Genomic DNA, 26,262 nt, shown 5'->3' on the forward strand with positions numbered 1-26,262 from the left:
TCCCGTGTCTCCCTTTACTAATATTTTAGCGGGCTACGGGTGAGGAGGGATGGTTTGGCTAAAACTGTAGCAGGGAGGAGAGGTGCAAAAGTTATCCAGAGGCACTCTTTGGAAGGTGTTCAAATTGTATTGAAAGTGGAAGAAAAACACAGACATGCTATAAATGCTGAGAAAGTGACATATTTTTACTGAGCGAGGCAGTCAAGAAGCACCCCAGACAGTACACAAGCAGCCCAGAGTTCTTGCCAAGGCAGAACTAGAGGAAACATTGCTGAGGTCATTCTAAAGGCAGCTCTGCAGCTCATTGAGACGATGAAGGAGGATGAGAGAAGACTCTTCTGCAGTCAGATTCCTGGGCCAAGATGTCACCGGGAACAGCAAAGAGCGAGGAGGAGACTTCTGCCTCGGAGCTCATTTCTGCAGCTGTGCGGATACGTTTACTCTAGAGGAGTTTAGGAGTCACGCTCGCCAGCAATGCATTCTGCCAAGAAGAAAAGCATCACAGTTACGGAAGAAACTTGGCTGCATTTCAATGAGAAACTGGAACATCTCCAATCACTATGTGAGCCCAACACATGGCTATCCTGCTAAATTTGCACATACCCCAGTTTCGTGGTGCAGTTCTCCAGCAAAATAACAGAAACTGCATATATTGGAGGAAAGTGTGCGAAAAAGGCATATGTTCTTGAACATAGCATACTAATATGTGTGTATTAGTCAGAACTCCATTACAAATGGCAGTATTAAGAGAAAGCAGCAGTGAAAGGCATACAATTCATTAATTAAGTTATCAGTTTTAAGAAAACCTGCTGTGGAACTATGGAGTGTTGGGATACTGTCAGGGAGGCTCAATGGCTCTGGACATCAGAGTTTCTCTGAAATGTCCTATACAAGTGTATCAAGACAATAGATCCTGTTTGGCTTTGCTGAACTCAGAGAGTTGCAAGCAAAGAACCAAGTACTTGCAGATTAAGCTACATCGTGCAAGAGAGTGTATTCAGAAAGGACTCATTCAGGTGTCCTACATGGCAGGAAATGAAATTCCTGCTGATCTGTTGTCTAAGGTTGTTAACAGAGAACAACTTAAGGTTTATGTACAGAGGTTGCAATTGGGTTGAACCACAGGTACTACAGGTTACACGGAAAGGGGGAGGATGTTAGGATATTTCCATTCCACCTTAAAAAGGGGACAGGCTGTTGTGAGTCACAGCCTGCGTATTTCCTGCTCACAAGAAGTTTCTGTTTTGTATATAGCTTTTGTTCTCTCTCTGTCGCCTTGACATGCAGGCAGGCAGTCATGTTTTTTCCTTTGTTCTGACCAACACTGAATAAAGCTGTAAATATGCTGCTCTCCTGGGTGAATCTTTCATTGTGCGAACTCTGCGAAAAGGGCGTGCATGAGTCCTGGAATGTGGACAGTTATTTCTGAGGCTCGTGTCGCTAATTGACCGATACTGTTCTACAGGAGACCGGCGTGGAGGCATGATGGCCTTTGTCTCCCTGGCAGTATCCCAACATGGAGAACTGGATTTAAGACTGGAGAAAATAGAAACAGAAACACTGGAAGGGATAGATCAGTCCTGACTGAATTAAAAGCATGCTTTGCTCCTGAATCTGAAATCCCTTTGATTTTCTTTGCCTCCTGTTACATTTCTCCTCCTACTATCACATCAGTCAACCTCATCAAATAAAGACATACAAAGCTCCTTACATCGTAAGCCACCTGCTCTCCATTCTCGAGCAGTAGAAAGCATGCTTTCCTCTGCCCCTCTTCCTCCCCTGTCATGCAGGTCATGTGTCAATCACTGGACCGTTTTAAACTGAGCCCTATTTAGAGTAAACCCCATTGAAATTAAGGAACGTCACATCCATTGGCCTCAATGGAGTTTACTTTGAGTCAGAAGTAGCACTGCAGGACGCGGGTGGCGCTGTGGGTTAAACCACAGAGCCTAGGACTTGCCAATCCGAAGGTCAGTGGTTCGAATCTCCGCAACAGGGTGAGCTCCCATTGCTCAGTCCCTGCTCCTGCCAACCTAGCAGTTCCAAAGCACATCAAAGTGCAAGTAGATAAATAGGTACCGCTCTGGCGGGAAGGTAAACGGCGTTTCCGTGCGCTGCTCTGGTTCGCCAGAAGCGTCTTAGTCATGCTGGCCACATGACACGAAAGCTGTACGCCGGCTCCCTCGGCCAGTAAAGCGAGATGAGCACCGCAACCCCAGAGTCGGCCACGACTGGACCTAATGGTCAGGGGTCCTTTAGCATTGAATAAAACCCACTAAGTTGCGGGTTCCCAGGCGCATTGTGGAACATGTTACAGATTTGTTCAAGGTGGTGCTCAGCCCACGTTAAAGCCCGGTTTTCAAGAAATGAGCAGCTGAGATCTTACATCAACTATGTTGACATCCCCAGCGGCGAAGTTCAGGTTGAAGAGGTTAGGGAGTGGGATTCCTATCTCCAGGGCACCTGGAAGAAAACCAAGAAACAACGCTAGACATGCAGAATGGTTGTTGTATCCCAAAGGCAATGCTGAAATGGAACACCTATTGGTACAAATATGGCTCTTTTACCGTTGATCACAGGCAGGTATCCAATTCTGAGAAGGTTTGTGATCCAGGTTTTGAGTACGGCAACCTGCAAAAGAAAGAGAAACTTCTGCATCATCAGTTGGTGAGAGAAAGAGATGTGCATAGCTGTCAACGTTTCCCTTTTTTTAAGGGAAATTCCCTTATTCCGAATAGGATTCCTCGCAAGAAAAGGGAAAAGCCGACAGCTATGGAGATGTGACCTGCTGGGTTGCTTACTTCAAATATTTCCCAGCTAAACATTAGGAAGAACTTTCTGACAGTACAGTGGGCGCTCGGGTTGCAAATGTGATCTGTGTGGGAAGCACGTTCACAACCCGCAGCGCCACATCTGCCCATATGAGGGTTGCGATTTGGCGCTTCTGCACATGCGCAAAGAGTGATTTAGTGCTTCTGCACATGCGAAAGCGCCGAAACCCGGAAGTAACCAGTTCCGGTACTTTCGGGTTCGGCGCAGTGCACAACCTGAAATCACACAACCCAAAGTGTCTGTAACCTGAGGTATGACTGTATGACTTCTTCAGGAGGTGATGAGCTCCCCTTCATTGGAGGTTCCTAAGCAGAGGTTGGGTGGCCATCCATCTGCCAGGGATTCTCTGGCTGAGATTCCTGCATTGTAGGGGGTTGGACTGGAGGACCCTGGAGGAACCTTCCAACTTCACAATTCTATGATGGGACTTCACCCTTTGTAGCTCAAGCACCCAAGGGTTTGTGTGGCTGCCCCAGATGTTGTCTCCACCTCTGCTCCAGCAGAAACCCCCAATCCTGGACGAGTTCAGCCATCTCTTTCTCTTTCAAGTTCCAGGTGAGATGCAGAGACCTTGGGAGTTCTGCTCATGGGACAGGACTTCTTCTCCCCACTCCACCCTGCCCTGCTCCCTCAAAATCTTCTCCAAGGGGTCCACTGCAGTATTTGGTGGAAGGGAGTCTTACATCAAAGGAGCCGATCTGTGAAGACGAGACGTTGAGGCTGACGCTGTGAAGGGAAAGGAAAGGAAAGCATTGGGTGCTAGGTTGCACATCTGGCACAGAGAAGTCCCCTAGTCATCTTGGACTACAACTGTTTGGGACTGATGGGAACTGTAGTCCAAGACATGTAGAGGACATCGTGTTGGGGGAGGCTGGTCTGCAGAGCTTCCAGAGCACGGCCGAGAAAAGATCAGGAAGAAAGGGGACTATAAACACAGTGCAGAATTGAGAATCATGGACTACACCTCTGGTTCCCCCCCCCCTGCGCCCCCCCTTACCTCTTAGCAACCCCTAGGTAATCCCACTGCCCTCCAGGGGGCAGCATCACCCACTTTGGGAACCATTGGTCTAAAGGGAGACTTTCTCCAAATTAGGGACGGATTTTGGTAATGTGGCCCCAAGCAAGGACAAAATTTGATGAGCCCCCTAAACATTTCTTATTTTCACAATTCCTTTTGGTACAGTTGCTTTTTAATGGATCTTCTCATTAGGTACCCATATAAACATAGGTTTTGCTGCTACTACTACTACTACTACTACTATTTTGGCGCCCCCCACCCCACCCTCGGCTCAGTGTCCCTGTGTGGAAGAACCACCGACATCACCTTAACTCCAGTCCTGTCCAAATGTCGTTTGTTATTCTGCACCATAACCTAGGGATCTAGAGCATGGGTAGGCAAACTAAGGCCCGGGGGCTGGATCCGGCCCAAACACCTAAATCCGGCCGGTGGATGGTCCAGGAATCAGCGTTTTTTAACATGAGTAGAATGTGTGCTTTAATTTAAAATGCATCTCTGGGTTATTTGTGGGGCATAGGAATTCGTATAGATAGATAGATGATAAGATGATAGATGATAGATAGATAGATGATAGATAGATAGATAGATAGATAGATAGATAGATAGATGATAGATAGATAGATAGATAGATGATAGATGATAGATAGATGATAGATAGATAGATAGATAGATAGATAGATAGATAGATAGATGATAGATAGATAGATGATAGATAGATAGATAGATAGATAGATGATAGATAGATAGATAGATAGATAGATAGATAGATAGATAGATGATAGATAGATAGATAGATAGATAGATGATAGATAGATGATAGATAGATAGATAGATAGATAGATATAGATGATAGATAGATATAGATAGATAGATAGATAGATAGATAGATAGATAGATAGATGATAGATAGATAGATAGATGATAGATAGATAGATAGATAGATAGATAGATAGATGATAGATAGATAGATAGAGATAGATGATAGATAGATGATAGATAGATAGGTAGATAGATAGATAGATAGATAGATAGATAGATAGATGATAGATAGATAGATAGATAGATAGATAGATAGATAGATAGAGATAGATGATAGATAGATAGATAGATAGATAGATAGATAGATAGATAGATAGATGATAGATGATAGATAGATAGATAGATAGATAGATAGATAGATAGATGATAGATAGATATAGATGAGATAGATGATAGATGATAGATGATAGATAGATAGATGATAGATAGATAGATAGATAGATAGATAGATAGATAGATAGATGATAGATAGATAGATGATAGATGGTAGATAGATAGATAGATAGATAGATAGATAGATAGATTAGATAGATGATAGATAGATAGATAGATAGATAGATAGATAGAGATAGAGATAGATGATAGATAGATAGATAGATAGATAGATAGATAGATAGATAGATAGATAGATAGACAGATGATAGATAGATGATAGATAGATAGATAGATAGATAGATAGATAGATAGATAGATAGATAGAGATATACAGTCCAGCCCCCCACAAGGTCTGAGGGACAGTGGACCAGCCCCCTGCTGAAAAAGTTTGCTGACCCCTGATCTAGAGCATCAAGATCCACTTACTTGTCAAGAGATAAGGAGACGGCCAATTTTGCTCCTGAAATGCGGACAGATCCACTCAAGTCGATTTGCTGTAAATGCAAGATGACTGGGTAAGAGACTGGCCCCTTTCCTTTCGCTTTTGCAAAACCAGCTTTGGGTTGAAATTCCTGCATTGAAGGGGGTTGAACTAGGTGACTAGAGTCAGGTCCCTTCTATGATTCTACGATTCTGCTCTGTTCTGTTCCCGACTTCTATGCCTCACTGAGGTCAGGGAATGCTCTCTGTTGCGTGCCCTCCTTCCTTTTGGCTAAAAGGAACTGCCACACCTAGAAAGAGGAATCTGGGTGCCTTTCAAGGACACCTAAGTATCATTTAAAAAAAAAATAAACCCAACACAGAGACAATTGGGGGTGGGATGGGATTACTGACACCTAAGCAAAGGTTCTTTGAAAAGAAATATTGAGCCAAGAGTGCTAGCAATGACTACCACCTTTGCCTCCACAATGCTTCTGAATATCAGTTGCTGGAAACCACAGGAAGGGAGAGGAGTCTTGCGTTCGAATCCTGCTTGCGAATTTCCCAAAGGCATCTGGTCAGCCACTGTGAGAACGGGATGCTGGACTAGATGGGTCACCGGCCTGATCCGGCAAAGCTGTTCTGATGTTCTTACGAATTTTCAACTGCATCGGCTAGATACCCAGGGCAGGCCAGGCGTTGGAGTTTCAAGCCATGCGCCATTCACCCCAGCCCATTACTTACAGCATTCAACCCAAAGAGAAGCTCAGGGCCGGAGTCTGCGAGGGCGAAAACATCAACGGCAGCAGCGAGGGTCACCGTGAGCTTCCCGTTTTGCAAAGACACTCCCGGAAGGTCGCTGATCCGGATCTTGACCACCAGGGGCAGGCTTGTTGGCAGCAGCCGGGACAGCTGTAAAAAATGGGACAGGGAGAATGATTCGCACTCAGGGCGCAGGGGCAAATCACTTCACATACACACACCAAAAGCGATATGCCCAATAGGGCATCCTTACCTGAGGTAGCACAGATTGAAGTGCAGACGTTGTCAGTGGGACGGCTCCACGGAGCTGGGGGAAAGCAAGATGGATGCAAAGAATTTTAAAAGGGGAATGTCTTCTAAGTGCCACCCTAATCTTTTCCCATTCAGCCTGACGTGGTGATTTCCTTCGTGTTCATCCTCTCAAAACAAAGAAAGACGGGGAGAGGGGTTGTTCCCAATTTATAGGTGCAAAACTGAGGCTGAGAATTCATGGGTATATATGTTTGTGTCACGAAATTAAAAGATGCCTGCTTCTTGGGAGAAAAGCAATGACAAACCTAGACAGCATCTTAAAAAGCAGAGACATCACCTTGCCAACAAAGGTCCGTCTAGTTAAAGCTATTATTTTCCCAGTAGTGATCTATGGAAGTGAGAGCTGGACCATAAAGAAGGCTGATCGCCAAAGAATGGATGCTTTTGAATTCTGGTGCTGGAGGAGACTCTTGAGAGTCCCATGGACTGCAAGAAGATCAAACCTCTCCATTCTGAAGGAAATCAGCCCTGAGTGCTCACTGGAAGGACAGATCCTGAAGCTGAGGCTCCAAGACTTTGGCCACCTCATGAGAAAAGAAGACTCCCTGGAAAAGCCCCTGATGTTGGGAAAGATGGAGGGCACAAGGAGAAGGGGATGACGGAGGACGAGATGGTGGGACAGTGTTCTCGAAGCTGCCAGCATGAGTTTGACCAAACTGCGGGAGGCAGTGGAAGACAGGAGGGCCTGGCATGCTGTGGTCCAGGGGGTCACAAAGAGGCAGACACGACTAAATGACTAAACAACAACAATGTTTGTGCGCCTACGAACATAATAGCGGATTAGCTTATTTTTAATTGCTATTTATTTAGTACTGTTTTATGGATGGCAAATGCTTTATTGATTATATATTACTCATATAATATGCCTTACGCATAGTGGCTTAGGTGGGACTGAGGCTCCACAGCTGGTCCATTATACAAATCAATGGCAATGGTGCCCATCTGAGATGTGCCACCACTGAGTTCAGGTGAGTTCTGGCTGAAAAAAGCTCTGGGCTTGACCACATGTAGAATACGGTCTACAATTCCGGTCACCCCACCTCAAAAAGGATATTGTACTATTAGCACAAGGATGGAAGACTGAAGAAACCCCAACTAAAGAATCATGGCAAGAAAAATTGACGGACTCTGCAGAACTGGCAAAACGGACATATAAGCTACGGGACATTCATCATTAAAGATGAATGGGAACCCTTTACAAAGTATCTGAAGATGCAACAAAGCGAATTGGACTCCTTGGCTGGCTTTGAATAAACATTCACAAGCTTTTTATTGATAATAATCAGCTAAATAGTTTGAGGATCTCTACAACTGTGTAACATGCAGAAAACAGCATTTTTAGAGAAATCTAAGACTGGAACTGAGGGAAGTCGGGGGGTGGGGGGTTCTGTGGGGGGAGGGAGGGGAGGGAATAAGGATGATACGTTTCTGGATAATATGTTTTTTAAAAATTTTGAATAAAAGAAGTTTTGTTTTTTTTTTAAAAAAAGAAGGATATTGTAGAGTTGGAAAAGGTTCAGAAAAGGGCAACCCCAAAGGTTGCAGCATTTGGGGATTTTTTAGTTCAAAGACAAGTAAGAGGAGATAGGATCGAAGCTTATGCCATGATGGACGGAACGGAAAAGTGGATAGAGAAAAGGTTTTTCTTTCCCCACCCCCTTAGCACTAAAACTCATGGGAATCCAATGCAGCTGAATTATTATTATTCTATCCTATTTTTAAAAGACACCTGAAGGCAGCCCTGTTTAGGGAAGTTTTTAATATTTAATGCTGTATTGTTTTTAACATTTGATTGGGAGCCGCCCAGAGTGGCTGGGGAAACTCAGCCAGATGGGTGGGGTATAAATAATAAATTATTATTATTATTATTATTATTATTATTATTATTATTATTATGAATGGCTCACCTCTGCCTCCACAATGGGAGGCAGCGATGCTTCTGAATGCCTCTTCCTGGAAATGACAGGAGGGGAGAGTTACTCTTGTGTTCAAATCCTGATCGCTGGCTTCTCACAGACAACTGCTCAGCCCCTGTGAGAACAGGATGCTGGCCCAAATGGGCTTCTGGCCCCATCCAGCAGAAATCATGTACATATTATTTTAGTGGGGAAAGCTCTGGAGGAGAAGGGGGTCAAGAAACCCCGTCTCCCCCACCCCATGCTGTTTGAGTGTTTGGCCATTTAGCTTCCAGGCTCTTCCTTTCCATCTGCCTGGGCCATATCCTCAGTCCATAAATGGCCTCAGCCCAGTACAGTGGTGCCCCGCAAGATGAACGCCTCGCAAGATGGAAAACCCGCTAGACGAAAGGGTTTTCCGTTTTGGAGGTGCTTCGCAAAACAAATTTCCCTATGGGCTTGCTTCGCAAGACGAAAACGTCTTGCGAGTTCCTGCAGGTTTTTTTTTCCCTCCCCCCCCCTTTTCCTAAGCCGCTAAGCCGCTTATCAGCTGATCCGCTGATAAGCCGCTTAAATGCTGATCCGCTAAAAGCCGCTAAACCGCTAATAGCGCTAATCCGCTAAGCTGTCAATGGGCTTGCTTCACAAGACGAAAAAACCGCTATACGAAGAGCCTCACAGAACGGATTAATTTCGTCTTGCGAGGCACCACTGTATACCTGAAGGAGCGTCTCCACTCCCATCGTTCTGCCTGGACACTGAGGTCCAGCGCCGAGGGCCTTCTGGCGGTTCCCTCACTGTGAGAAGCCAAGTTACAGGGAACCAGGCAGAGGGCTGAAATATACTCGGAGTTGAGAGTGGATTTCATGCTCTTTATTCAGCTCATAGTGGTGAGGAGGAATGGAAGTTCCCCCAGAATGTCTGCTTTATATACATTCTTTACACAATGGCCCCCAAGTGATTGGCTAATTCCGGGATGCTCCTGTAGGCCAATCAGGTTGTGGATTCACTTCCACCTGGAGCTGGATTGGGTGGCTCCTGTGGACCAATCAGACTGCTGCATTCTGGGTCCTATTGTTCTAGGACCAATCAGACTGCTACCTTTTGGATCCTATTCAACTCAGTACATAACAGGAATGTTCTCCCTAACTACAGCATATTTACTTATTTGTTAAATTGTGTGTTTATTTGTTAAATTTATATCCCTCCACTCCTCCCAAGGAGCCCAGAGCAACTCAGTACATAACAGGGCCTTCTCGGTAGTGGCACTGCCCTGTGAAACGCCCTCCCACCAGATGTCAAAGAGAAGAACAACTACCAGACTTTTACAAGACATCTGAAGGCAGCCATGTTCAGGGAAGCTCTTAATGTTTGATGTATTACGGTATTTTAGTATTTTGTTGGAAGACGCCCAACAAAATTATTTATATTATTTATAAATTATTTATATTATTTATAAATTATTTATATTATTTATAAATTATTTATATTATTTATAAATATTAAATTATTATTATTATTATTATTATTATTATTATTATTATCCTTTGCAGACTCTTCAAGGACTATCATTTCTGGGGCAGGCAACTCACCGCTTGGTCAGTGATGTCTACGTTGAGTTGCCCGTTCTTCATTACCAGCTGCAGCAAGGAGGAAATGAGGTCACCAGAGAGAAGCAACTGGGAAGTGTGGTCCCCAGCTGGAGGAAGAGATGGCAGCTTGCTTGGGGGACGCTTGATGGAGTTGCCTTCATTATCAAGCACTAAGACCTGGAAGAAACATAAAAGAAAAAATCAGAAGATCAGAGACATTTTGGGTCCACAGAACTGGACATCTGTTAAGTATAATTCAGGCATAGGCAAACTTGGCCCTCCAGATGTTTTTGTGTGTTTTTTTTAAAAAAAATTTCAATGCAAAATTACAACAAAAATTACAAACATTGAATCCAAAATAAAACAGTACAAAGAAGAAAACAAAACAGGGAGACTTCTGGTGCACCGTGATCCCAGCGCAAGCAGGGTTCTCACCGGGAGGGAGAACCCAAGCTATTTTGAAGGATAGGGGCAACTCCAGGGCGCGGAGACCCCCCAAAACTCTTCTGAAGGGTGTTCAGAGGGTCTGGTTCCCGGCACGGCCAGAGAACGACCAAACCGGCCGCCAGGTAGCCTCGGAAGAGGTGAAGAGTGTGGCGGAGAGGTCTAGCGGGTCGAGGGAAGCCATTACTTGCCTTCAGATAGCGAAGCCCTGCGCTTGCAGGGAGAGCGGTACGCTCTCAGATTAAAGGACTCCGAACGTAAAATACTTGGAACTTTGTGGCTAAAGAACAAAAGAACAAGGAAGTCTCGGAGCAACAAAGAGATGTAAACGGAGTTTAGCTGACAGCCGAAATCCACCCAGATGCAGCGCGACACCAGTGCGGGAGAAAGTGAGAGTGAGTCGCCTTAGCGGTTACGTTGTTTCCCCTCAAGTATCTTCCCCCCAAAAAAATAAGTCTAAAAGTAGGAACGTTACGCTGAAAGAAAGGAGGGAGGAGGAAGGGGGCAGAGACAAAGTATCGGGACTCGGCGTTCTTGGTGAACCGGAGGGTGCGAAGAGGAGAAGGGGCGTTTCTCTATCCCAGCGTTAGAACACAAGAGATAGCAAACCCGGAAGAGAAAGCTCCGCCACCATTAGGAATCTCTGTGCGTGGGGATTGTGAAAAGTAAAAAGAGGACAGCTATATACATCTATATTGGGACATATATGCATATGATCTCTACCTTTTCTCCCTTGGTTTGAGACTGGGACCTGAAATCTGGGGATTTTTAATTTATAGGAAAGGCTAAAATTTTGGGGAAACAAGACGCCGGCACACCTCTAGAATCAACGCTAGTTTATAGAGATTTGGGGACCTCTAGCGACAAGATGGAGTCTGTGTGATCTTTGACCGGCCTCTGCTCCTCCTGCTCTCTTCCTTTTTCCTCTCCTTCTTCTATCTATTACTTCGTTTTATCTCCCTTTTATTAAGCTCCCCCGTATGCCTAGCCAGCAACATGGATTAGCCTGATCGGAGGTGGGAAGAACCCCCGGTATTGGAGCACCCCGCGTTGAAGAAAGAGGATTTCGTAGCAAGAACCTTATATTGACTTTTTATATTGACTTTTTGAAAACATATATACATAAGGGATTGGTAACTCTGACTAGTAATATTAACAAAGGAAAGTGGATATAAGGAAAACGGACAAAGCGGGAGATATAAAGGAAAGTATTAGAAACAACCACGGTGGGAAAGATATCATCCGGGATCGGGGGAGACATAAGTGTATAAGATGTCACATACAGGGAAGAAAGGAACGAATGGTGGGACTCCGGGGGATAGGAGGGGCTCTAAACAAGAGGTAGACTTTAAGTCAGAAATTTTGAAGATGTTTGCGGAGATCAAACAGAGCCAAACCAATTTAGAACATAAACTAGAGCAGGTGGATAATAGGATTGGGAAAATGGATAAAAAAATGGATGAAACTGTTAACGAACTTAAGGGCCAAATAAAAGAAATATTTAGGAGAACGCAGCTCACAGAGGAAGGATTAAAGAGGACAAGGTTGGAATTAAAGGATATCAAAAGGGATAAGGAAAGGATTAAAGCAGAAGTGATGGATTTAAATAAGACACAGGAAGAGATGAAGGATATTATAGCAATGAATGAACTGAGGCAGAGGGAGGTGAATCTGAGGTTTAGAGCTGTGCCAGAGATACAAAATGAAAACATTAAAGAGAGATTGACAATGGAGCTAGCGGAATGGCTGGGTTTACCAGCTGAGGAAATGGCCAATAATATACAGAATGCATTTAGAATGCGCGTTAACACAACAAGAGTAAGGAAACTTACAGGCGACTGTCTGATTACATTTAAGGATAAAGAAATGAGAAATAGGATTCTTCAAAGGAATAGAGAAGAGAGGTTGAACATAGATGGGAACTATATAATTATCTTTAAAGATATCCCAATCAGATTACTTAAACGAAGAGACTCCTATAAATCTTTGGCGCAGGCTCTGAAGAAAAATAAGATCGAATTTAGATGGGAATTCCCGGAAGGGTTATCATTTACGTATAGAGGCAAGAGACACAGGTTATCAAACCAGGAAGAAACCGGGAAATTTCTGAGGAAATACAAGGAATTGAGAGCGGAGGCGAATGGAACTGGGGGTGCAGAGGGAGGACCACCAGGAGAACCAGGAGTAGGGGAGGAGGAGGAGGGGGGAGGAAGCAGATCAGGCGAAGAGGCAGAGGAAGAAGAAGAGGACCCAGGGAATTTATAAAGGAAAGGAGAACGTAAAGAAAATCTAAGTGAAAGTTAAGCACTATGGGATTAAAAATCTGGAACTGGAATATTAATGGGATGAACGAAAAAAAAAGGAGAAATAAAATTGAGCAATATCTGAAAAAGAAAAATCTGGACATTATCTGTCTTCAGGAAACGCATGTAGCTAGAAGGCATAGAAAAGTGTTAATTAACAAAAGATTGGGAAATGAATTTGAATCCTCAGATAAGGAAAAGAAAAGAGGGGTGGTATTGTACATTAAAAATAAGATGGAAGCCAAAACAATATTTAAAGACGAAGAGGGGAGGATGATAGGGGTTAGTATTAATTGGCAAGGAGAAAAGTTGGTGGTAGTAGGGGTATATGCCCCAAATGGTAGCAAAACCGAATTCTTCAAAAAACTAGAAGAGAAGCTATTGGAATACGTAGACCAAAAAATAATTCTAATGGGTGATATGAATGGGGTCGTTTCGCTAGAAGTGGATAGACTTAGGGAAGGAGTAAACAAAGAAGGAAAATTACCAAAATCCTTCTTCTCAATGGTAGAAAACTGTAACTTGACGGACATTTGGCGCATCAGACATCCACTAGATAAACAATTCACCTTTCATTCTGAGCCCAACCAATCGATGTCACGCATAGATCAGATATGGGTCTCAAGTGAATTATGCCCAAGAGCTAAATTAATAGAAATAAGACCGAAAGTAATCTCGGACCATAGTCCGATAGAGTTGGAATTGGAAAGCCTAGAGACAAGAACTTTCAGATGGAGACTGAAAGACTATCTTCTAGACGACCAGAAAATTGCAGAAAATGCTCGGAAAAAATTGACAGATTACTTTGCGGACAATTGTGGTAAAGGAACAAAGGTTAATGTAATATGGGACGCAAGCAAGGCAGTAATAAGAGGATACTTTATCCAACAGAACACAAGTAAAAATAGGAACAGAGAGAAAAATAAAGAGGAAATTCTAAAACAGATAATGGTAAACGAACAAAAATTATCTCAAAAACCTAACTGCCAAAAAGCAAAAGAAAGAATAAAAATTTTACAAGCTCAGTTTGCTACAATAATAAACAGAGAGGTGGAGTGGAACATCAAAAAATTAAGACAAAAATTTTTTGAATTTTCGAACAAATCAGGCAAATGGCTTGCCTGGCAAATTAAAAAAAGGAAGGAACAGGGTACAATAAATAAAATAATAGTAGGGGGGGGGAGAGAAAGAACTGACCCCAAAGGAATTAGGAGTGAGTTCCTCAACTACTATAGAAGTCTGTATAAGGATAAAGAGAGAGTTGGTCTAAGGAGGATAGAGAGATTTCTGAAGGATAAAAGGGTGCAGAAAATCTCAACAGAGGAAAAGCAACGATTGAATATACCAATTGGAAATGAGGAGATAGAGGAAGTAATTAAAGATTTAAAGAGGGGTAAAGCACCAGGTCCTGATGGATTCACTGCTGGTTATTACAAAGAGATGAAATCTGTTTTAGTGAGACCTCTGAAAGAGACTATGAATAACATTTTTAAAAAAGGAGAAATCCCAGAGACTTGGAAATAGGCATATATTACGTTTATCCCCAAACAGGATGCAGATTTAACTCAAGTTAAAAATTATAGACCAATTTCACTATTAAATACAGATTATAAAATATTTGCAGGAATTCTTGCAAGAAGGTTGAAGAATTTGTTATCAGAAATTATTCATAAGGACCAGGCGGGATTTCTGCCAGGTCGGCAGATGAGAGACAACACAAGAAACATAATTAATATGCTAGAATACCTATCTGTTATGATTGACAAACAAGTTATAATGATGTTCGTGGATGCTGAGAAGGCATTCGATAATGTGATATGGGACTTTATGTTGAAAAACCTGGAACATATGGATGTGGGTAACGATTTCTTTAATGGGGTAAAAGCAATATACACAGAGCAGAAGGCCAAACTGATTATAAATAGTACGGTGACAGAAGAGATAAAGATACAGAAAGGAACAAAACAGGGTTGTCCACTCTCCCCGCTACTATTTATAATAGTATTAGAAGTCCTCTTGAACTCAATAAGACAAAATGGAAAAATAAAAGGAGTGTCATTAGGACAGAACGTGTATAAGACTAAAGCCTTTGCTGACGACGTGGTAATAATGACAGAAGAACCAACAACTGCAATAGAAGAAATATTAAAGGAAATAGAACAATTTGGAGAACTAGCAGGCTTTAAATTAAATAAGACAAAAACGAAAATGATAGGTAAAAATGTGGACCCAAAGACAATAGAAACAATTCAACAGCAATCACAGATAAAGGTAAAGGTAAAGGTACCCCTGCCCGTACGGGCCAGTCTTGACAGACTCTGGGGTTGTGCGCCCATCTCACTTAAGAGGCCAGGGGCCAGCGCTGTCCGGAGACACTTCCGGGTCACGTGGCCAGCGTGACATCGCTGCTCTGGCGAGCCAGAGCCGCACACGGAAACGCCGTTTACCTTCCCGCTGGTAAGCGGTCCCTATTTATCTACTTGCACCCGGAGGTGCTTTCGAACTGCTAGGTTGGCAGGCGCTGGGACCGAGCAGCGGGAGCGCACCCCGCCGCAGGGATTCGAACCGCCGACCTTTCGATCGGCAAGTCCTAGGCGCTGAGGCTTTAACCCACAGCGCCACCTGCGTCCCCCGCAATCACAGATAGAGGTGGTCAAAAAAGTCAAATATCTCGGTATTTGGTTAACACCTAAAAATATAGACTTATTTAAAAACAACTACGAGCCGATGTGGAGGGAAATAAGGAAAGATCTGGAAAAATGGGGAGGGCTGAAACTGTCATTTTGGGGAAGGATTAATACAATTAAGATGAATGTCCTATCAAGGCTAATGTTTCTATTCCAGACCATTCCTATAATCAAGGGGAGCCGAATCTTTAAAGAGTGGCAAAGAATACTTTCAAGATACATATGGCAGGGCAAAAAACCTAGAATTCAGTTTAAATTACTGACAGATATAAAGGAAAGGGGGGGCTTTGCCCTGCCAGACTTGAAACTATATTATGAGGCTTCATGCCTCTGCTGGATAAAAGATTGGGTAAAGTTGGTGAACACAGAGCTACTCGATTTGGAGGGCTTCGATAATAGGTTCGGCTGGCATGCCTATCTATGGAAGAACAAAAGGAAAGTACATAAGGGATTTGAAAATCATATTTTTAGAGGGCCGCTAATTGAAATATGGGAAAAATATAAAAATTTGTTAGAGCTGAAAACACCACATTGGCTATCACCTCTTGAAGTAATGAGTATAAAGGCTATTAATATGAGAAGCAACTGGGCAACATATAGCCAGCTACTAATTAAGGTTGATGGGAAATGGAAGCTAAAACCGTATGAGCAAGTAAAAGAGCATGTTTATGACTGGCTACATCATTTTCAGGTGAATCAGATGTTTAGTAAAGATATTAAAGAAAGAGGCTATGCAGATAAAGATTCTAAATTCCAGACGGAGATAATAAATAATGAAGTGAAAATCATATCTAAAATGTATAGGATGTTGCTAGACTGGAACCTAGGTGATGAGGAAGTCAAATCAGTGATGATCTGCTGGGCAAGGGATATAGGTCATAGTATACAATTTGAGGACTGGGAAAAACTTTGGAAGGATGGGTTAAATTTTACGGCGTGTATAACGATAAAGGAAAATGTCATGAAGATGTTCTATAGGTGGTATCTAACACCTATGAAACTATCAAAAATGTATAAGGTGGACAACAAGTGCTGGAAATGTAAAGATAAAGAGGGCTCCTTCTACCATATGTGGTGGGAGTGTGGAAGGGTGAAACAGTTTTGGGAGAAAATATACATTGAACTAAAGAAGATCTTAAAATATACGTTCATAAAGAAATCAGAAATTTTCCTATTAGGGATATTAGGGCAAGAGATAAAAAAGGAAGATCGTAGACTAGTATATTATGCAGTTACAGCAGCAAGGGTAGTACTAGCCCAGAAGTGGAAACAGCAGGAAATACCAACGGTGGAGGAGTGGAGATCTAAGCTGTTGGACTACGCAGAGTTGGATAAATTAACAGGAAAAGTTAGGTATATAAGAGACCAAGTGTTCATCAAGGATTGGGGAAAGTACGCAGATTATCTGGAATGTATTAGTGAGGGACAAACAACGCTAAAGGGATTCAGAGACGCACTGTGAAAGACTATGAGTTATTGTGTAAAGCAAATAGGAGACTGGGATAGGTACAATGACAATATAAGCAAAGAAACGCGTAATCTTAATTATCGCTTCGAATGATTTATGGACAAGCTGAAGGAAGTCTTGAAAGGGATGGCTATGTAATATTGTTGATGTGAAAGTTACAATTTTGTGTATCTTTTATCTTCTCTTTTTTGTGTATTCCTTCTTTTTTCTTTTTTGTGTATCTTTTCTTTCTTACATGTGTGTTAGTCTTCATTTTCTTTCATGGAATCAATTAATAAAAAGAACGGTGAAGCAAAAAAAAAACAAAACAAAACAGAACAGAAAAAAGAACACAAAAACACAAAAAACAAAACACACATCTACAAATAAAACCATATCATCATTCTAATCTAATCTAAACGTAGATTACCTCTATCTTTATACTTTTTTACACAATTTTTCTCTTTCTTTAACCCTGCAAAGCATCATATCGGTATGTAATGAAAGATGCTCGGCCCTCCAGATGTTTTGGGACTACAACTCCCATCAGCCCTAGCTAAGAGGACTAGTGGTCAGGGATGATGGGAGTTGTAGTCCCAAAACATCTGGAGGGCCGAGTTTGCCTATGCCTGGAATTGTTTAATTGACACCGAAATGGGGAATGGCTTAATGTGAAGGCTTTCACATCAGGATTTTCCCTGGGGCTCAGCTGCTAGATGGGTTGATAACTAGCTGTTGTTATTCTCTGCTTCTCTCTCAGCCTAGCCTACCTCACAGGGTTGTTGTTCTGAGACTCAAATGGGGGGGGGAGGAGAAGCATGTAGGCCACCTTGAGCGGCTTGGAGGAAGAGGTGGGATATAAATGCAATCAATCAATCAATCAATCAAGGTGCCTTACATTCAGATTCAGCACGATTTGTTGTTCATCACTGAACCACGGCAGGCCAGCTAGGGTGTAATGTAGTTTTCCCAGCGTACCGAATGGGCAGACGCCTGTGGAGGAAATATAAAAGAGTAAGGAGCAAGTAACCAAACAAACCCCTGTGTTGCAAAGAGAACGTCGGCAATGTCTAGGCAACACGATGACCATGTACATATGCAATGGACAATCTTTGTAGAATTCCTTCAAACCATAACAAGTACAAAATGAAATCTTTAGTTTCAAAGTCTCTGAAAATCTTTAAATGAAGCAAGGTACTAGACTTTGTAGAAAAGCAATGACAAACCTAGACAGCATCTTAAAAAGCAGAGACATCAACTTGCCAACAAGTATAGTTAAAGCTCTGGTTTTCCCAGTAGTGATGTATGGAAATGAGAGCTGGACCATAAAGAAGGCTGATCGCTGAAGAATGGATGCTTTTGAATTCTGGTGCTGGAGGAGACTCTTGAGAGTCCCATGCACTGCAAGAAGATCAATCCTCTCCATTCTGAAGGAAATCAGCCCTGAGTGCTCACTGGAAGGACAGATCCTGAAGCTGAGGCTCCAATACTCTGGCCACCTCATGAGAAGAGAAGACTCCCTGGGAAAGACCCTGATGTTGGGAAAGATGGAGGGCCCAAGGAGAAGGGGACGACAGAGGACGAGATGGTGGGATAGTGTTCTCAAAGCTACCAGCATGAGTTTGACCAAACTGCGGGAGGCAGTGGAAGACAGGAGTGCCTGGCATGCTCTGGTCCATGGGGTCATGAAGAGCCAGACACGACTAAACGACTAAACAACAACAACAAAACGAGGTGGGACTTTACACAACACATAGCTAAGCATTTCACTTGTGCTTTTAGACGGCTCAAACCCTTTTGCAAGCAATGTCTCAGCCAACAATGCAATAATAATAATAATAATAATAATAATAATAATAATAATAATAATAATAAATTGTATTTATATCCCGCCCTCCCCAGCCGAAGCCGGGCTCAGGGCGGCTAACAACACTAAAATAGGCAACATTATAAAAACATTATAAAAATTAATTAAAATCAAAATTGATGGCAACCATAAACTAAAGTTTTGTAAAGATTGCCAAAGGAGGGAGTCAGGCTGCGCCCTGACCAAAGGCCTGTACAAACAACCCTGTACATTAAGGGATCATCATCCTGTCTTGTTTTGTGCCTCATTTCTAAGCACAGGTCCTCACTTTAAAGCTCTGCACCCAAGCATTTGTTTTGGTTTTGGTTTTTTTGCCCCAGCACTTGCCCTGCGAAAACCTGCTTTATAGCGCTGAATCAGAGCAAACCCAAATTGCAGAAAACCCCAACTGCCGTTTGTTCCTGGGGGAAGCAGCAGTGGTGGTGGGGCGCTCTGACACTTCAAAGTGGGGAGACAGCAAGTTGTGCAACATTATATACGCTAGTTGATGATCCAAAGGAGATGGGGAAGGTGGAGGTCATGGAAAACTTACTGTTGACCGTGCCAAGCAGGGTGTTCACAATATTCAACACAAGATCTACAACTGGACACAGCTGCAACAAAGGGAAAGGAGCAGGAGTGAAGCCACAGAACTGAATGGTCCCCACATCCTTTGTTGTGTTATCTGAAAAATAAATCTCCCTGTGCAGCATGCCGGCCGTTTGCAAGAAAGAAATTCTCATCTGCTTATTCTGGTGGCATCCCAGAGATGCAATGGCAGACAACAAGGACAACAAGGGGTGAAGAGTCATCTTTTACTTGCAGCAGCCATTGGTCATCCTGATTGCCAGAAGGGTAAAACTCTAACTCAGAGGTAGGGAACCTTTGGGAGTTGTCGTTCAGGAACAGCTGGAGAGCCAAAGGTTCCCCATATTGGCATTCTCCACTCAGCCAGTGTGGTGTAGTGGTTAGAGTGTTGGACTAGGACCTGAGAGACCAGGGTTCGAATTCCTGCTCAACCATGAAGCTCACTGGGTACAACCTTGGCCCAGTCACTGCCTCTCAGCCTAGCCTACCTCACAGGATTGTTGGGATTCAACGAAGAAGAGGAGAACCCTGTGTGCCAGCTTGGGCTTCTTGCAGAAGAAGGTGGGGCATAATTGCAATAATAAATAAACAAATAAAATTCCTAGGGTATCCTTTTGCCTTGTATCAGTATTTACAGCCGCCTTAACTATGTTTGTTGCTCCATCTCATCCACTGCAGTCTACTCTGAATAGCAATGCCTCTCCTAAATTCAGCAAAACTATGATGCAAAGAAAGTGATAGACAACCATTTGGAGCTGGCAAATTCTCGGAAGACTCACCACTCCAGGGAGGACATTGCTCAGGAGATTAGTCAAGACCCTGTCCAAGTTGAGTGGAAGGAACCTAAGGAAGAAAATAATTGGGGACCATGAGTCTTTAAGCTGTTTCAGTGGCTAGTAGCCACAGGGGCTGTGTTCCTCAGGACCTCTGGTCACTCACCCAGACAGGATCTGAATGTTACCCAGGTTGGTCTTGCAGTTTTCCACAACTAGGATGGGAGTGCCTGACTTGTCCTGGACCAGACGTGCGTTTGCGGTGATGTTCACTTCCACCAGAAGATTCAGCAGCCCACCCAAAAGCCTGGAAGACAGAGAAGAGGTGGAGATGAGATCGATCACCGAACCAGGTCCAGTTTCAAAATGTACTCTGCAGGTACTCAGATCGCAATGGCTTCTTTGTCAGGCTTTGCTTGGGGCACAAATATCAAAAATGCCCTGCAGGTCGTATGACTCCTATCCTGGGTGTGGTTTTGTTTTCCCCAGCAAGTTTTGAAATCTATTATTTTGACAAAGACGGATAATGGAAGTTATCTCCCATTACACTGTGTAACTGCCGTCTCAGTTCTCCCAAGTATAGGTCTTTAAGTATCCGAAATGGCACCAGCTATGAATGCTTGGTGAACCCAAGTTCACAAATGGTTTAGAGACAGAAATATAAATTGAAGCTGGGTGAGACCCCCCCCCCAACAGCTCAATGAGAAGGAATGACTGTGCTCAGTGGCCATAGAATGATGACTGACAGCTGGAAGGGAGGGTTGGGGAACTGAGGGAAGGGGGGTGGAGTATCCTGGATAGAGCATGGGGGCTGGCTGGCTAGAACTACAATATTGTGTTGCAGATCCCTTTTGCACACTATCTGTGAGTTCTGTACAGATGCTACTCTCTGCAGATTTTACTTTTCACGTGGAAAAGGTTGGCTACCCTCTTTCTCCCCCTGTGGAAATCAAGAAGCAACCTCTTGTGATTCCTGCACTGCAGGAGGCAGAACTAGATGATCCTGTGTGTCCCTCCTGATGTCACACGTCTATGAGTCTATGTCCTGTGCACATGGGCACTTAAGTAGAATGGAAATTGGATCCAGAGATATGTGTGTGCATAGATGTGCTCATGGAATCGCTCATAGATATGGTGATCCACATTCAGTGATGGGAACCCAATCCGTGAACGAGCAGCTACATTGGCTTGTTCCATAGAAGTGAATGAGGGAGCTGCTTTGAGTGAAGGATCGTACATGGAAGCCTATCCCCCGACCCAAGCAATAACAACAACAACAACAACAATTTATAATTTGTACCCCGCCCATCTGGCTGAGTTTCCCCAGCCACTCTGGGCAGCTTCCAACAAAGACCAAAAATACACTAAGATGCAACCCAACCCAAGCAACCCAACCATGTATTTGAAGGAGACTGTGTCCCAAATAAATCTTCAGGATACTTCAATGCTGTTTAAGGTTTTTTTACAATCATCATCACCATCAAAGACTCTATCTTGAACTGGCTAGGATAGGAGAACACCTGGGTAATTCCTGATGAAATTAAAATCCTCGTACGCTTTTGGACGATGAATAAGAGGTGAAAATTCTTGGGACTTCTCAACAGGAACATGGAAGGCTGCCTTATGCAGAGTCATGGCCATTGGTCCATCTACTCAGCTTTGCCTACACTGACTGGCAGTGGCTCTCCAGGGTTTCTCAGCCCAACCTGGAGATGCTGCTAGAGAATGAACTTGGATTCTTCTGCCTAAAAAGCAGGTGCTCAGCCACTGAGCTATTGCTCTCCCCGCTTGCTACGTCCCATGGAGGTCAACTCACGTATCTCCCTTGAGAGCAACTTTGGTGTAGATGTTCAGTCCGACCCCAACGCCTTTCAAGAATTTCAGTGAGACCTTAGGAAGGACGACGTCCACCAACTTCAAGCTGGAGGGTGAAGGAGAGACAGTCAGGAGCAGAAGCTAAATCCACAAAGCAACGTCTACATCTTGCCATAGGGAAGCTTTGAGTTCTACCCCCTGTGTTTTTCTCAGTAAAAGAGATAACTCACCCAAGGAGACCTTCACGTCCAAGGACACCACCGAGGAGACCTCCTTTGCCTCCCAGGGCACCGCCGACAATCCCAAGAGGTCCTCCGCCTTGGCCTCCAAGAACTCCTCCAGCCAAGCCTCCGACCAAGCCGAGAGGACCTCCTCCTTGGCCTCCATGGGCACCTCCAGCCAAGCCTCCTACCAAGCCAAGAGGACCTCCTCCTTGGCCTCCAAGGGCACCACCAGCCAAGCCTCCTACCAAGCCAAGAGGACCTCCTCCTTGGCCTCCAAGGGCATCTCCAGCCAAGCCTCCAACCAAGCCAAGAGGACCTCCTCCTTGGCCTCCAAGGGCATCTCCAGCCAAGCCTCCAACCAAGCCAAGAGGACCTCCTCCTTGGCCTCCAAGGGCACCTCCAGCCAAGCCTCCTACCAAGCCGAGAGGACCTCCTCCTTGGCCTCCAAGGATCCCTCCTAGAAGGTCTCCACCACCAAGCACTTGCCCCAAGAGACCCTGGAGCAGGTTGCCTTTGGCCAGCGTATCTGAGATGCCTGGAAGGAAGAGACAGCATTGAGCACAGGGGACAGAAGACAAGGAAATACAAGTCAGCATTGACACTGTCCTCATCAACTCTATACAAGGACACAAAACAAACAACTATCTCATTAGCATCCTTTTCCACCAGAGGTTGGGTGGACTGAACCTGGTTTATTAAGCCTGCCTCTTTCCACGTCCCAAGCAATAAACTGCCTGGATCCTTCGACTGTATGAGTCCAGGCAAGGACATTTCATAGAGTTGCAAGTGACCCTCAAGCGGACTTCTACTTCAGCCCCCTGCGATGCAGGAGTCGTAGCGAACAAATCCCTGACCCATGGCTACCCAGCCTCTGCTTAAAACCTCCAACGAAACAGTCCACCACCTCCCAAGGGAGCCTGTTCCATTGTCTAACAGCTTTTACCATTAGAAAATTCTTCCAGATGTTGACTCAGAATCTCCTTTCATATCGCAATTACCATTCACATACACTGGTACCTCGGGTTACAGACGCTTCAGGTTACAGACTCCGCTAACCCAGAAATAGTACCTTGGGTTAAGAACTTTGCTTCAGGATGAGAACAGAAATCGCGCCACGGCGGTATGGCAGCAGCAGGAGGCCCCATTAGCTAAAGAGGTGCTTCAGGTTAAGAACAGACCTCTGGAACGAATTAAGTACTTAGCCCGACGTACCACTGTATCAGGAACTGACAATAGGTAGCCGATTTCTGATTCTAATATTTGTATGGTTTTATGCACTGGTGTTGTAAACCACCCTGATTTTTTTTACTGAATAAAGGTAAAAGTAAAGGGGCCCCTGACCATTAGGTCCTGTCGTGGCTAACTCTGGGGTTGCGGCGCTCATCTCGCTTTATTGGCCCAGGGAGCCGGCATACAGTCACATGGCCAGCATGACTAAGCTGCTTCTGGCATACCAGAGCAGCGCATGGAAACGCCGTTTACCTTCCCGCCAGAGCTGTAACTATTTATCTACTTGCACTTTGACGTGCTTTCAAACTGCTAGGTTGGCAGGAGCAGAGACCGAGCAACAGGAGCTCACCCCGTCGCGGGGATTCGAACCGCCGACCTTCAGATCAGCAAGTCCTAGGCTCTGTGGTTTAAGCCACAGCGCCACCCGCGTAGTGGTATATAAATATTTTAATTGCTGAATAAATAAACTGATGGGATGGGACAATGCAATTGGCTTGAGACGGTCCTCCTAATTTTAGAAATGGAGGTTGTATAAACCTGAATGGCAGCCTGGGGAGGCGCACATCACATCCGCTGTGCAAGCGTTATCCTGTTCACTTTTTATTTCTGCATGGCAGGGGGGTTGGGCTAGATGGCCCTTGGTGTACCTTCCAGCTCTGCAATCCTATGAAACACCTGTGCAGATCTGAGGGTCTCAGTGGCTGTGCTGGCCCATCAGGGGATGAAGCCCATAGCAGAGACACACCTGGGCACACAAGCGCCAAGACCACTGTACCCACTCCTGTTTAGAAGAGGAGGCTGCCAGTTCCTGCTTCTCTGCAAATGCTCATTCAAGAGTCGGGTGGTTCCCTTGGCCATTTCTCTGAATTTTCATATTTTAGAAAAATCAGAAAGTTCCAGAGCTCACCATTCTCCAGGACATCCTTATGCAGCCGGGCCATCGAAAGGACATCATCAGCGAGAGCCTGGGTGGAGGGCAGGAGGCCGCAAAGGAGGAGAACAGTCCAAGCCTTTAGCATCTTGACCTGGTACCTGAGAAAATATTACTGGTTGTCAGAAGGAAGGAAGGAAGATTTGTCCGTGCATTTTTAAGAAAACCATTTTATGCATTGACTAGCTAAGTGCAGCTGATTATATCTTGTAATATTTTTCTAAGCCCTGAAACCAGCTATTTCTATAATTGAGAATATTTGAATTTAAAACCCTGACTTGGGGGCTGTCCCCACACAAATTCATCATAGCTTCTAGCTGTTGTTGTTGTGTGCAAACCTGCCTTATGCTGAGCCGGACCTTTGGGCCATCTTAACTGGGGATGCCTAATTCTGACACACAGCACATCTCCATCCTCACCCCACAGTCCTGATGGCTGGAGACCCCAAGGGTTGAATCCTGCATGCAAAGCAGCCACAGGTATTCTGCTGCTCAGTTACAGCCTCTCGACTGGAGCAGGACTATTGGATCTGGTGTTTTCCCCACCGGAAAAGCTTTCCCCACAAAAGCCAAACTCTGTTTGGTTAACAATTCAACTTATTAAGCCCAACCTTCATGAAATGAATTTGACAGACCACTTTGCATAAATGTCTCCCAGAAGCGAGTCCCATTGAGTTAAATGAGACATATTCCATGTAAGAGTAAGGATTGACAAATCTGTCAGTTTAGGGGTCTCTCGGTTTTTCTCTTCTTCTTTTTCAGTCTTAAGCTGGCACATTCCTACATCATTTTGCCATTTTTTGAAGTTTTCATAACTCTTTCGCATTCTATTGTGCATTCCTCCATGCACATTTTGGTATGCCATTTTGCCCAAGAGACACATTTTTGCAAGCAATTTCCCTTACCTTAATGCATTTTGTACGTTTTTCTTCACTAATATAGGTATCCTTCTGCGCCCTGTTCCCTAATTTTTGCACTGTGTCACAAAAGTGGCCATCTCAAAGACAGCTCTGTTTCAGTTCCCATATCATTTTGAGATGTGTGAATGGGTTAGATTCACATCCAAATGTGAACGGAACTGAACTGATCATGGCCTGAGAGCACCAACGCCTGCAAGATCCTTTCCAAGCTGTGAAATCAAACTCGGTGGTTACTTTGGGAGAAGCGAACCTTGGCGTCTCATCTCTTACCTTGCTCAGCTTGAGGCGTCCCAAGATGCTCCTCACCTGTTGCTGTCTGAGGAAGATGCTTCAGACCCACGGCTTGTGGTCCTTATATATCTAATATCTGTGTCAGGAATGAGGAAAACTGGATTGTTTGTGGACAACTCATGATATTTGCTCGGGTGTAAAATAGCAAGTGGTTTGCGATTTATGTCCAATGCAAACATTTCCTTAGAAATCTGAAAAGCTGTGCAAATCGTTGAGCAATGTGTATTGAACATCTAAGGAGGTGTATTTGGTTCAACGTTAATCTGGGGTGCCACTTCCTGAGGGGCCAAGTCAATCATTCCTGCCTACCTAGGGAAAAGCCAAGATTGTGTGTTCCATGCTAGGCGTTGGTGAAGCAAGAGTTCGCATCAGACGTTGACCACAATACTTAAGGGATTATGGCCTTGTTTGCACCAGGGCTTATGCAGGATGGGGTCAAGCATTGATTTCATGCTTTCTGCGCAACAGCCCTCAGAGATCCATAATGCACTGTGGCCTTAAGCAAAAGGAATTATCAGTAGCTGCTAGCCAGGATGGCTATGCTCTGCCTCAACAGCTGGAGGCAGTAGTCCTTCCAAAATGAGAGTTGCTGGAAACCACAGGAGGCGAGAGCTATCCTGTGTTTGAATCCTGTCTGCGGGTTTCCGACAGGGATCTGATTGACCACTGGGAAAACAGGAGGCTGCACTCCATGGGCTATTACCCTGATCCAAATATACCGTTTTTTTTGCTCCATAAG

General features: G+C 44.2%; 1 protein-coding gene across 1 annotated transcript; it reads right to left on the reverse strand.

The window, feature by feature from the left end:
- Positions 1 to 164: 164 nt before the first annotated feature.
- On the reverse strand, positions 165 to 25,568 carry LOC307217669 (BPI fold-containing family B member 3-like). The gene is made up of 16 exons (XM_079979329.1): positions 25,503 to 25,568; positions 24,290 to 24,414; positions 22,159 to 22,687; positions 21,930 to 22,034; positions 20,280 to 20,420; positions 20,120 to 20,183; positions 19,306 to 19,366; positions 17,805 to 17,899; positions 10,026 to 10,202; positions 6,480 to 6,533; positions 6,209 to 6,376; positions 5,471 to 5,538; positions 3,516 to 3,558; positions 2,568 to 2,631; positions 2,387 to 2,463; positions 165 to 481 (listed from the first exon to the last, which is right to left on the reverse strand). The coding sequence occupies exons 2-16, from the start codon at positions 24,399 to 24,401 to the stop codon at positions 443 to 445; spliced, it is 1,797 nt and encodes a 598-aa protein (XP_079835455.1). The 5' UTR covers positions 24,402 to 24,414; positions 25,503 to 25,568; the 3' UTR covers positions 165 to 442.
- Between the last annotated feature and the right edge of the window lie 694 nt (positions 25,569 to 26,262).

The sequence above is a fragment of the Podarcis cretensis genome (genome assembly GCF_951804945.1).
Source record: "Podarcis cretensis genome assembly, chromosome: 6".
Taxonomy (NCBI): Eukaryota; Metazoa; Chordata; class Lepidosauria; order Squamata; family Lacertidae; genus Podarcis; species Podarcis cretensis.